The sequence below is a fragment of the Heterocephalus glaber genome, unplaced genomic scaffold (genome assembly GCF_053883595.1).
Source record: "Heterocephalus glaber isolate CG9 unplaced genomic scaffold, H.glaber_assembly_v1.0 deba00001532, whole genome shotgun sequence".
NCBI classification, from domain to species: Eukaryota; Metazoa; Chordata; class Mammalia; order Rodentia; family Bathyergidae; genus Heterocephalus; species Heterocephalus glaber.
In genome coordinates, this window is record NW_028258330.1 from 27,135,472 (window position 1) to 27,147,722 (window position 12,251).

The 12,251-nt window shown below is 45.8% G+C and overlaps 1 protein-coding gene across 31 annotated transcripts in view; it reads left to right on the forward strand.

Moving 5' to 3' along the window:
* Positions 1 to 10,671, forward strand: part of Epb41l1 (erythrocyte membrane protein band 4.1 like 1) — a 127,502-nt gene extending 116,831 nt beyond the window's left edge. For all 31 annotated transcript variants that reach the window (XM_087189106.1, XM_087189107.1, XM_087189105.1 and 28 more), the window contains 3 exons: positions 1,866 to 1,946; positions 2,208 to 2,324; positions 7,250 to 10,671. In XM_087189106.1, coding sequence (XP_087045232.1) covers positions 1,866 to 1,946; positions 2,208 to 2,324; positions 7,250 to 7,258 — 207 coding nt within the window. In that variant the 3' untranslated portion in view covers positions 7,259 to 10,671. The remainder of the gene's footprint in view (positions 1 to 1,865; positions 1,947 to 2,207; positions 2,325 to 7,249) is intronic.
* Positions 10,672 to 12,251: the final 1,580 nt, after the last annotated feature.

The window sequence follows — 12,251 nt, forward strand, 5'->3', positions numbered from 1 at the left end:
GAAGGAATTTAAAGGGGATGTTGTGCAGGAGGTTCCCAAAGAGTCAGGAAGCATCTCCTGGAAAAAGTAGAATTTCATCAGGGTCCTGAAAGCCAGGTAGGGCATGTGAGGGAGAAGACAGTTGCAGGCAAAGCAGAAGATGGAGCAGAAACTGTGCATATTTACTTTGTTCACTGAACAAATGCTAGTGAGCAGCAACCTTATGCCAGCCTCTATGCCCCCCAGGCCTGCTGGAGGCAGCATCAGTGAGGCGTGTTTGTGGGAAACAGGGGAAGCAGTGTGTAGAGTATGAAACTGGGAAGTTGGGTTGAGCTAGGGGCAGAAGAAGCAGAATTTGGAGGCAGGTAAAAGAGGCACCACACCAGGACAGATTTGGCCATGGAAGATCTGAGTCTAAGGGAAATTGGAGAGCCAGGCAAGTTTTTAACTGGGCAGTGACCAAGTGCAAATAGGCTTATGGAGAGGATGTTCATTCCACCAGGAGATACAGACAGCTGGGAGAAAGGAGAGTGATAGAGCCTGAGAAGAACTCAGGCCTAGGCTGGACGTGGTGGTACACACCTGTAATCCCAGCACTCAGGAGGCCAGCCTGGGCTACATAGTGAGTTCAAGGCCAGCCTGGAAGATGCAGTGAGACCCTGTCTCAAGGGTCTGGGATCAGGTTGGAATTGAAGTAGGAGGGAGGAGAAAAGGCAAGAGGAAGGAGGCAGTCCTAAGGATACCAACTGTGACACAGCCAGTGGGGACAAAGTATTGGGAGGGACTGGCCATGTGTCCATACCTGAGTGGCCAAGAGGAATGTAGGCAGGGGCCCAGCCAGGGCTCGGAGGCCTTGGAGGAGCCAAGCCAAGCCCAGCTGTTTACAGTAGAGGTCCTGCTGAGCCACTGCAGGGAAAGCGTGGTTGGTGGCATTGGCTCTGTGCACAGAGACTGTCCCAGCCCCTGCCCACTCATGTGTAGGACTCAGCACTTTGTCATACTAACCAGAAAGAACTTTCACACCAAAAGTATTAGAGAGCAATACTGACTTTGCTGCAGGCTTTATGGGAAGGCTTTAGGTCACACACCCTACAGCACACAGCTCAGAACGCTCTCCTTCCCAAAGTCCCTCTTGGCCCTATCACCATTCTTTTTGTCCACCTTTGCCTGACTCCAGCTGGAACTTCCCTCAGCCACACTCTCCCTAAATATGCCAAACAGTGCGATCTTCCCCCATCTTTTACTTCTGAACTTTCTCCTAGATCCCACCCCTTCAGAAAACAGTGGAGGTAATAAGTATCATCAATACAATCTTTTCTTGTACTATTGTTCTAAATCATTTAAGATAGAACCTTGTCACCATTCACATTTCATTCATGTGCTCATTCAACAAATCTGCATTCAGTACTTCCCTGGTCAGATTGGGCAAGCTGGTAGGGAGGAGGGGATGCAGACATACTGAAATATAGGCCCTGTCCTCAGGAGCCCGCAGCATGGTGAGGTGAGCAAGGCTGAGTATCCACACACAAGTTCAGCACCAGGCAGAGGTCTGGAACTGTGAAAGATACAGATTCTGTGCTCAGGGAGCACCAAGGAAGGATGGCCTTAAGGCACTGCTAGACAGGATTAGGGAGGCAACATCTGAGCTGGACTTGGAATATGGACACGGGGCAGTTGGGTAGCTGGGGGAGTGGTGGCAGCCAGGCAAGATCTACTGTCTGAAGTTCCAAACTAGAAAAAGCTTCGGAAGCCAAGAGGGAAGGGAACTGCTGCTTCTCAGCCTTGTTCTTAAGAGGTCCTTTGGGTAGATCCCCTGTCAAAATTGCTGCCCCAGCAGGCAAGAGTGACCTCCCTCCCCCTCCCTTTCCTTCTCTCTCTTTCTGCAGACTGTGAAGGGAGGGTTTTCTGAGACGAGGATCGAGAAGCGAATCATCATTACCGGGGATGAAGATGTCGATCAAGACCAGGTATGGGGATGATCCATGGACCCCTGGGCAGAGATGTTTACTTCTTCCTGATCCTGTTCAGATAAGGACTCATCAAGAAAACAGCATTGAATGGGAGCCAGAAGAGGCTGGAAGATCTCAGTTCTAGTCTTTCCCTCTAACCAGTTGACTTTTCCTGTCCCTGGGCCTGTTTCCCCAGATGTCCACCAAAGGATTTGTGTTCTCCAGTTTCTCTCATATTTTCTGTTCCATGGCATCTCACTTTGCTGTTCTACCTACCAGGCCCTGGCTTTGGCCATCAAGGAGGCCAAACTGCAGCACCCTGACATGCTGGTAACCAAAGCTGTGGTATACAGAGAAACAGATCCATCCCCAGAGGAGAGAGACAAGAAGCCACAGGTAAGGCTCTGAAGCTTAGCAGTGGGGACAGGAAGGAGGAAGCAGCAGCAAGATCCTCAGAGGATCACTTCTGCCTGATAATCCAAGTGACTTATACATAGTACAGCTTCAACTCTCTCAGCTGCCTGGTTTGCAGCTAGCTCAAAGGCGAGGCAGCTCCCCCAGATACAAGTCAGAGGGAAGAGGGTAAGGAAGACTATTTTCCTGTTTTCTTTGAGGTTTCTGGCCTCAGATCCAGAAAAGTGAATCCAGAAGCTGAAGAAAAGGGGGCAGAGACTTGATAATTGGGGTTGAGGGGGATGGGTGGAGGCACACATGACCTCATTGCCCAAACAAACAAAATAAAAACAAAAACAAAAAAGTCAAGTTCGTATTGACACTTAGATTTGTTCACTTTACACATATTATATTACAAAGAAAAAAAAATTCCTCCTCAAAGACCCCAGAAATAATATCTGATCTCTAGTACTCTGTGAGGCTAAGGCAGGTGGATCACAAGTTTAAGCCCAGCCTGGGCAGCTTAGTGATTTAGCGAGACCCTGTCTCAAAATTAAAAATAAAAAGGGCTGAGGGTGTAGCTCAGTGCAAAGGCCCTGGGTTTGATTCCCAGTACTGCCAAAACAATAACAAAACTGATCTCCATTGGGACTTTCCCTTCAATAAATGAAATCAGTCTTTTCTAGAAAGACATGCAAATGTTTCTTTCTCTTCCTTTGATTGCTACCTCCTTAATGTGCTGCAACATTTTCCTGCCACTTTGAAAGACTGATGACCCATGGTCTAGATCAGTCCTGTCCAGTAGGACTTTCTCCATTGATGAAAATATTCTTTTTGTGCTATCCAATATGATAGCTGAAATATGGATAGTGAGCTGTATTTGAAATTGGCTAGTCCATAATGAGATGTGCTTTAAGGGTAAAATACATGCAAGATTTTTGAATATTTAATGTGAAAAAAATATAAATAGCTGGGTGTGCTTGTGCACACCTGTACCCCCAGCTGTTTGGGAGGCTGAGGCAGGAAGATCACAACTTTAAAGCCAGCCTGGGCAACTTAGCAATACCTCATCTCAAAAAAAAATGAAAATCGGTGGGGATGTAGCTCAGTGCCCCTTTGGTTCAATCCCTAGTTCTACACATACACAAAAAAAGAATGTAGACCATCTCAGTAATTTTTAATACTGATGACATGTTGAGATGATAATAGATATAGTGGGCTAAGTTTTACACACACATGCACACAGACACAGACACACATGCACGCACGCGCGCGCACACACACACACACACACACTCTGTTCCTATTGGTCAGCACTGATCTAGAAGTGTAAGTTGGCCATGGATGGGCTTTTCTGTCAGCCCTATTCATACTTTGATGCAAGTTATTGTCACTTCTGTCTCCTCAGTAACCTAGTTATTCTTGCTTTCTTATATACACCAAATCTCAGCATGGTAGCAGGTGGTCACTTGCCAAGCTGATGCAGAGATGGCTGCACCACATAGGGAAGCTCATACAGGTACTAGACAGGGACATAAAAGGTGCTTTTGCTAAAATGTACTTTTGGACTATAGATGTCCAGGGGTAACTAAAAGTGGAATAAAGCTTTGTATTCCTGTATTCAATAAAATAAAATACTAGAGAACTTTCACCATAGTCTGATTTAGAAAAGTTGGGCTGGAATCCATTGGTTGGTGCCACTTATTTATCCTTTGGTCCTCAGGGAGTCCCTTTGTGACCAGATAGGAGTCACTAATGCCAAGAGCTCTTACTGGGAATCCAGGGACCTGGCTCTACAGCCATTCCACTGGTATGTGACCACCAGTTTCCCCCATCATGGGAACTCAGTTTCCTCATTTTCAAAAGGTGTCTGTTAGGGGCCAGGATTTAGCTCAGTGGTGCCACCACCTGCCTCACAAGCACAAGGTCCTGAGTTTGATTCTCAGTACCGGGGAGGGAGGTGTCTGATGTGTGTTTCTCATCTCTTCTCTTCTTTATTCTTCCTCCTCATCCCTCCCTGGGCATTCACAGCCAGGTCCCACCTTCCCATTTCCCTGGACATGGAAGCTTTCATCCCAGCCTCCTCATCCAGCCTGCCCCACTGCCTTGCAGGTGTTCAAGTCCTTCTCTTCACTGCCCCCTTTGCTGTCTCATTCCCTCCTCTTCAGTTCTTTCTTTGATGCCATTGCCCCCCACATACTACCATACACCCCCTCTCCCTTCTGGATCATTCTGTAAAGGTCACCCTGGAGAAGCAGCAGTCTCTCCCTTGCTTTTTCCACCCACATGCTTTACCATGAGTTATTGCTATGTAGGAGCCACCCCCTGACTCTTAGTAGAGTCACACCCACTAATTCTAGGGAGAAGTCCTCTCTGAATTAGAAAACTCCTTCTTAAGATGCTTAGAAAACACTGTCTTTGCAGATACATGCAAGTTACTATCCCACAAAAGAGCTCTGCAGCTGCTGCACATCCAAATTCCAGTCTCAAACTCTACCCTTTATTAGCTATATGACCTTGAGCAAGTTATTTAACATTATCAGGAAGTGTTTCTTCATCCTCCAAATGGCAGTGATAGCCAGAGTAACAACCATTGCCATTGTTTATGGAGTGCTTATACTGTGCCCAGCACCAGGCAACACACTTGACATAAGTATGGTTATCTGCTCATTTGTTTTGCAAATAAAGAAACTAGGCTCAAAAACAATAAGTGGCTTTCTCACAATCATAGAGCTTTGATCATGATGGATCGATTGGAGAGTCAAGCCTAATCTGTTTCTCCAAAGGCAATTAATGGCTTATAAGTGCCTTACCACACTGACTACCCCATAGGGTTAGCAGATCATGTATATATGCCTGGCACATAAAATGTGCTCAATCATGGTTCATTATGAATATTATTACCATGAACTCAAAGTAGGATATCTAATACTGCCTGGAGGGACTCTGCTATAATAAACTGAGGAAAATAAATTATACTACAGTATTGTTTAGATCCCCCTGGTGCTTCTGAAGTGTCTGTGGTCTTGGAAAGATATCTCACATACCCCAAAGCCTGATTACACAGATTTACAGGGCAGCCACCAGTATCAATGAGCAAACTTAACATGTGTCCTGGCAATGTAAGGAGAAAAAATACCCAGTTAAGATGTAGCAGAACTGAGTAGAAAAAAGTACACTCAAGCTTTGGAGCCAAGAATACCTACATAAGTGTGTGGCCAGAGCAACTTCTCTGGGCCTCACTTTCCTCATTAGTAAAATGCTGTTTGTTTATAGATTGGAGCTGCCATAATAACTAATATCTGTGATATATAGGGATGGTGTCCAGCATGGAGAAGAGGCTCAGCAGAGCACAGCTGCTTCCTTGTCCCTCTGAGGTTTTACTGTATTTAGGGGACAATGAGAGCCCTGAGTAAGTCAGACCATAGACTTCACCAGTAGCCTGGTGCCTGAGGTTCTGCCACCAGAGTATCCATCTTGCTGCTCTTCCTGTTCTCTTCTATCCCTGAGTCTTCCAGAAATATCTGTCCCTGCTCCAGTTGGTTCTTGGCCTTCCTTCTTAAACTTCTTTCTCCTTGATTTTCTTGCCATCAATGTAGAAAACATGCGCATCTTACTCAGAGCCTTTTTCTTCTCTCCTGCAACCTCTTTGGTCACACATGAGGTTTTTGTTCCATCTTCACCTCCAGGCCTCCTCCTTCTGAGAGGCCTTGTCTTCCAAACACTGCCAGCAAGAGGACACTTGTTCAGCTTTCTAGAGCTTTCTTAATTTCAAACTTGGAACTACCTGGGGGAAACTGACCTGTTCCAAAACAGGAACTTTGGATTCTGTTCTTGGTTCTGCCACGACCTTGCTAAATCATCGAATTCTCTGGGCTTCAGTTTTTCCATCTGTCAAGCCAAGAAGGGTCCCTTTTCAACAACCTCATTAGTAACTTGACCATGTGTGAATGGCTAGAGGCAAGAATGATATTCCATACACTAAATGTTTTCGAGTAGTTGTCATGTTCCAGGGACAGTGTTGGGTGCTGGAACGACAATGATAGGAAAAGGTAGCACTTGCCCTTCAGGGAATCAGGACAAGGGCTTCGGTTAAAGTAACAGCAGCAACAGTAGTAATAATAAGAACATTCAGAGGCTGGGGATTTAGCTCAGTGGTACCGTGCCTGCCTGGTAAATGCAGGGTCCTGAGTTCAATTCCCAGTACCGAAAATAAAAAAAGAACATTCATTCAACCCTTACTGGACACTAGGCACTTGCTGTGATTCTACTCTTAACTGTCGGAGGCAGAACCCATTTGACAGAGGAATCAACTGAGGCTTAGACAGGTTAATAAGCTCGTCCACAGTTACAGAGCTAGCAGGCCAGGGAGTGGGATTTGAACTCAGGGAATCTGATTGCAGAGTCCATACCATTAAGCTCTGAGTTTGGAAGTTAAACTGGAATTGAAATCTAGGCTCTACTTTCTTTATTTAAACACTACTGTCTAGGGTTTAATCTCCAAACAGTAGTCCCCTGGAGAGCAGAAAGGAAGAATAAGTGAAGATAGAACATCTGTACTCATGACTAAACATTTTATAGAACTGAGCAAAGACAAGGAGAAAAAGGGAAATGATTGTGACCTTTGATTCTCATCATTAAAGGCCATTTTAATAAAATTTCAGGCTAGGGTAAAAGATGCCACTTCCCTGGAAACAAGCAAGCAAACACATTTGGGATCTGAAATAGGGAGATATGGGTCAGTTCTCAGCTGCCACCCATAAAGCTGTGTGGTCTTGGGCAAGTCACTGCCTCTCTGAGTCACAATAAAGGGCATATAGGTAAAAGAATTTCTTGTTGTATAGTTAAAGGTGGGCAACAAAAGTTACTAACTGTTCTTTTGCTCCTCCTGCCTTTGCACCTCCATCCCCTCTGCCTCTGGCCTCCAGGAATCCTGACCTCCGTGAAGAGATGCTGGCATGTCTGGTCCAACCCAAGCCAGAGAACCATTAAGAAGGGGCCTTCATTCTGGATTCTCCAATGCAACACTGATGTCCCAGCTGCAACGTACTGTCATTCATGAGAGACTGGGAAGGGAAAAGCATATATACATAGATATATATAGATATAGATATATATACAGGAAACACCGCGTTCTGCACTGCTGCTGGGGCTGGTGGAGCAGTTGGCCAACAGCAACAGCCAACATCTGCAACAATCTACATTTCCTTTGCAGAAAATCGAAGAATTGGTGGGACTTTTCAGGAAAAAAAAAAATGGTAACAACCATAATCCCTTGTTCCTCTCTTTGCCCTGCCAAACCATAAAAGTAAGCCAGACCACGATGATTGTAGAAGCACCATTCAATCCCAGTTGCACACAGTCCAGTAAGTGGATGAGCATTCCATTTGCTCTTCTCCAGCATCTGTTGCCCACTTGAACGCAAAGGAAAACAGTGGTGCAGCCAAGCAAGAGAAGTCACAGCAGCAAGACATGCACAGTCAACCATTTTCTGAGAAAGAAAAAAAATCTCCCACTTGGAAAGGAGGAGGAGGATCACTGGATTATTATTTTCTGGGTCTTGACACTGGGCTGCAAAATCCACCTTCTTTTCTTCCACCCTCCCTCACCCTCAACTCTCACATGTCTTGTCATTTTCCGTCTCAGCTTCCTCCCCTGTCCACACCTCTCCCCCTCTGTGTCCTGGTCCTGCTGAGGGCCACTGCAGATGACTATTTGAACTGAGAAAAAGAAAAGAAAGCAGGAACAGAAAATAAAGCCACAGGAAGGGAAGTAGACATTGTATGTTTCTGGTTTCTCATGATGAAGGTGCAGCTCGTAGATTTGTATGGATGTGCTTTTAAGTTATATATATTACATATAACAGGAAACAAATATTAAAATAAACAGTGCTGGTAAGTATGAAGCTGACATTTAAAAATTATAATTATCAGACTGTGATTGATGTATCCCAAGGTTCCTAGATCTTGCTGAACTGGCCCAGCTGAGGATACTTGAACTCTGGGTGTGGCTGGCTCCCAGTAGGGGCTGACAGGTTCAGTGTAGTAATACTGTGTGTGGTGTTTGTAATTGGGTGGTTGGTGGGGAGAGTGGGGCCCCTCCAGTGGAGGCAGGGGTTCAGCAAGAGGGAGCAACACAGATATAGTCCTGAACATGCTGGTCCACGATGCCTTCTCCCCAGCAGTAGCAGCTGGGCCTGGTCTGTGCTCGGACATGGGGTCTGGAGTCAGGACTCTGCTGCTGAGTCCCCACAGTAGAGGTCCCTTAGCTCAGTCCTCCTACCTCCCTAAGGGGCTTGCCTTGGTTTTCAATCTTCTCTTTCTTTGTTTTATTTTATCTTTTTTTTTTTTTTTTTGCCATGTCTTGCCCTTCCCTGACCACATTGCCATTCCCTGACCATGTGTAGCTCCATCCCTAAAGGGAGGTGGTGCCCTGGCCAAGGTAGAAGATAGTGGCTTCAACCTGGCTCTTTGAAAATGTCCAGCTCAGTCCTCTCCTCCTCCTCTTCCATATTCTGAATCATTCTCTTCTTTCTGAGCCAAAAAGGCCATGAACCCAGGGCAGCCCCTAACAGATCAAAACTGCATTTCCAAAGGCTTCACCTACCCCAGGACAATAGAGGGGGAAGGCAGTGTTGCCCAAAGACTCTGTCTTTGTAACAGACCCTGACTTGGGAGACCTCCTCTTCAGTCAGCCTCTGAGCTTGGAGCCTGTGTTTTTGGAGTCCCCAAAATTGCCTCAAGACCACAGACGCCCTTGGAGAAACCCAATGCTCGACATTGCCCTCTGGCACATGTGGGCTCCCTCAGACTTGGTTGCCACAAGCCACTCCCCTGAGCTCAGGAGTGTCCCTTGCTGAGGGAAAATGTCGCACAGTGCTTTAATTTTTCAGCCTGTTTTCACCTCCCGCTGATAAATTTATTTAAGAAATATTTATTGAGAACCCATTCGTGCCAGGCACTGTTCTCAGGCTGAAGAAGAAAGTGTGAAGGGGGAGGAGGGACCCAGGAAGCCACCCCACCAGCCTTATAGTCCCAACTGTGGCTGGCCCATCTGAGAGCATTTCCCTTTCCCTCCAACTTGTTGGCTATTGCCCAGGGATGTCCCCCAGAGGGCCCAGGCCAGATGCACCCCCTTGACTTGTTTATCAACTGCCCTGTGACATATAGCTACTGAGCTGGTGCTGGCCTGAAGCAGGGCAAAAAACTAAAATAGTTTCTGTCTCTCTGGGCACATGGGAAGTAGAGCAAGGCTCTCAGATGACAGAGTCAGCCACGTCCCCTCAGTACAGGCCAGCAGACCTGCTGCACCCCATGAGAGCAGCAGCATACTTTCCCTGTACCAGGTTCTTTGTGCAGTCCTGGTGGAGAAGCCACAAAACCTCCTTCCTGCCCTTCTCAACCAGAGACCTCCCACTTTCTCTGGGCCAGGAGCTGGAGTGGCTCCACCTCCTCTGGGCTACTTGGAATTCAGCTCAGGTCTTCCTATCTTTGCAGGAACCAGGTGTCCCGAACATAGTGGACACACCTCAGAGGGGGACTCTTTGTTTTGGGGTTTGCACCTGCTGGCAGGGCAGGGCTGAAGTGACCAAGATTAGCTTGTAGGCCACCAGATTTTGGGGAGGCCCCCCATCCCATGGACGCTCTGACCCTCCTTCTATGGAGAGCCAGGCAGCACCACCAGGGAGGAGGGGACTTCCAAGCTGAAATCTAGGGCACTGTTTCCTCCCCATCCTCCTCTCCATAGAGATTAGAACTGTTTGTCTCATCTGTCTTTAACCTATTTTCCTTTTTTCTTTTTGCCACTTTCTCATCCTCTGTGCACCATTCTCCATCCAAGAGGCCAGGTAGAATAGTGGGAAAAGTCCCAGAGAGCAGTCAGGATTCTGAGTGGCCATGCTGGCTCAGCCCCTAACTCACCATGTGACATTGGGCTAGCCTCATTCCCCTTTGGAGCCTCAGTTTCCCCACTTGCAGTATGAGTGGTGTAAACTAAAAGCTCTCCAGAGTTTTTTCCACTCTTCCATCTTACAGACCTTTATTTGTTCTCATTTTGCTTTTTCTGGATCTTTTCCATCTGAGAGTATAGGAAGTGCCAAGACCTGTTTTTGTTTTTGAATCCTGCAAGCACATTCCAAGACTGGCCTGAAATTGCATGAGCAACGTCACTCTCATTTTTTTCAAAAGCACCTTACCGACCAACTGCACTGCTGTCCTGTTCCTTCTTCTTCACACCCCTTCTCTCTTCTCCTGTCCTCACGCTTCCCCCACCTCAGTGCTCTGTGCTGTATGCGTGTGCTCTCTGTTCTTGTATACTCAATAAAAGTGAAATAAATGTGTTTGATGCTGAACCACAGGCTTCTTTGGCTTCCTCTCTCTCCCTCTGTCTTTGGCTACTGGTACAAGTTGGTATTGTGGGACAGGCTGACACTCGAGTGGAAACATCCCAACTCAGAGCACATGTCTGGAGCTTCCAGTGTGCCCTAGGCCTTGCCTTAGTCTCTATTGATTTATCTTGCTTTAAATTGATTCACTTTCAGAAGAACTTATTTGAAAAGGAAACTATATTGCTTTCATATGTGAAAACTTAGTGCCATTTGCCAAAAAGGTCTTCATAAGAACAAACACAAAAATATTAAAAATAATATGACCATAATCTATGTAAAATTTAAATTCATCCTTTGGATTACCTGAGGTACATACACCACACTTTCCATTTTATTGTTTTCTGTCTTGTTCTGTTTTGTTTTGAGAAAGGGTCTTGCAGGCTGGCCTTGAACTCACTGTGTAGCTCAGCCTGGCCTCAAACTTGTGGCAATTCTTCTGCCTCAGCACCACACCAGGCTTAGTTTTATTCTATCAAATGACTCACCCTAGAATATCTTACTATATTGCCCAGAATCTCACAAGTGAGTCTTTTTCCATATACACGTATTTATTCAGAGTTGAAGTCAATTTGTGCATACCATTCTAAATACTTTTGAAAACTTATATCCCCTATACTTTCAAATACTAAGGACTATTTCTCTTCTTTGTAAAGCTAATCCATTAAATGATAATAAAGGCTATACAGTGAAAAATAATTCTTCAGCCTTCTCTAGATTCCTATTCATTCCAGTTGCTGCTATGAGCTTTGTGGATCCTGTCTTAAATTTTCTCTGTAGTTTTCCCTTAACAACCTGTCATTCTTAGAATTCTGGAATAGGACTTGGCTTGCAAACATTGATTCTTTAGACAACTCCTCAGGACCCCACATCTCCCTAGATCTATACTTCTGTCTCTCATAAATACAAAGCTAGCCTCTTGGAAATAACCTGTGGCTAGTTCATCCAGATTAGTGGGGTTTTTGTTTTTTTGTTTTCATTTAAATTTTGGTACCGGGGATCGAACTCAGGATCTTGCACTTGCAAGGCAGGTGCAGTGCCACTTAGCTAAATCCCTGGCCCCTTGTTTTTATTTTGAGACAGAGTCTCAATATGCAGTTCAGGCTGGCCTTGAACTCACCATGTAGCCTAGGCTGTTCTTGAACTCACTTTGATCCTCCTGCCTCAGCCTCCCAGGGATTACAGGCAAGTGTCACCACACCCGGCTAGATTAGTGGAGTTTTTTGGTACTGGGGATCGAACTCGGGTCCTTGCGCTTGCGCAGCAGGGAGCAAAACCACTGAGCTAAATCCCTGGCCCTAGATTAGTGTTTTTGATCTGGAGTGATAGGCAGAATGATTTTTCCCTGTCCTGAACACGTCTAAAGATACTTTTGGTTGTCACAACAGAAGAGTGCTACTGACCTCTAGAGATCAGAGCCAGAAATACTGCTAAGCATCCTACAGTGTACAGGACAGCTGTCAACTGCAAAGAATTCTCTTACCCCAGTGTCAGTAGTGCCAATGTTGAGAAACGCTATTACGGATGGACATGCAATCCATAAGATG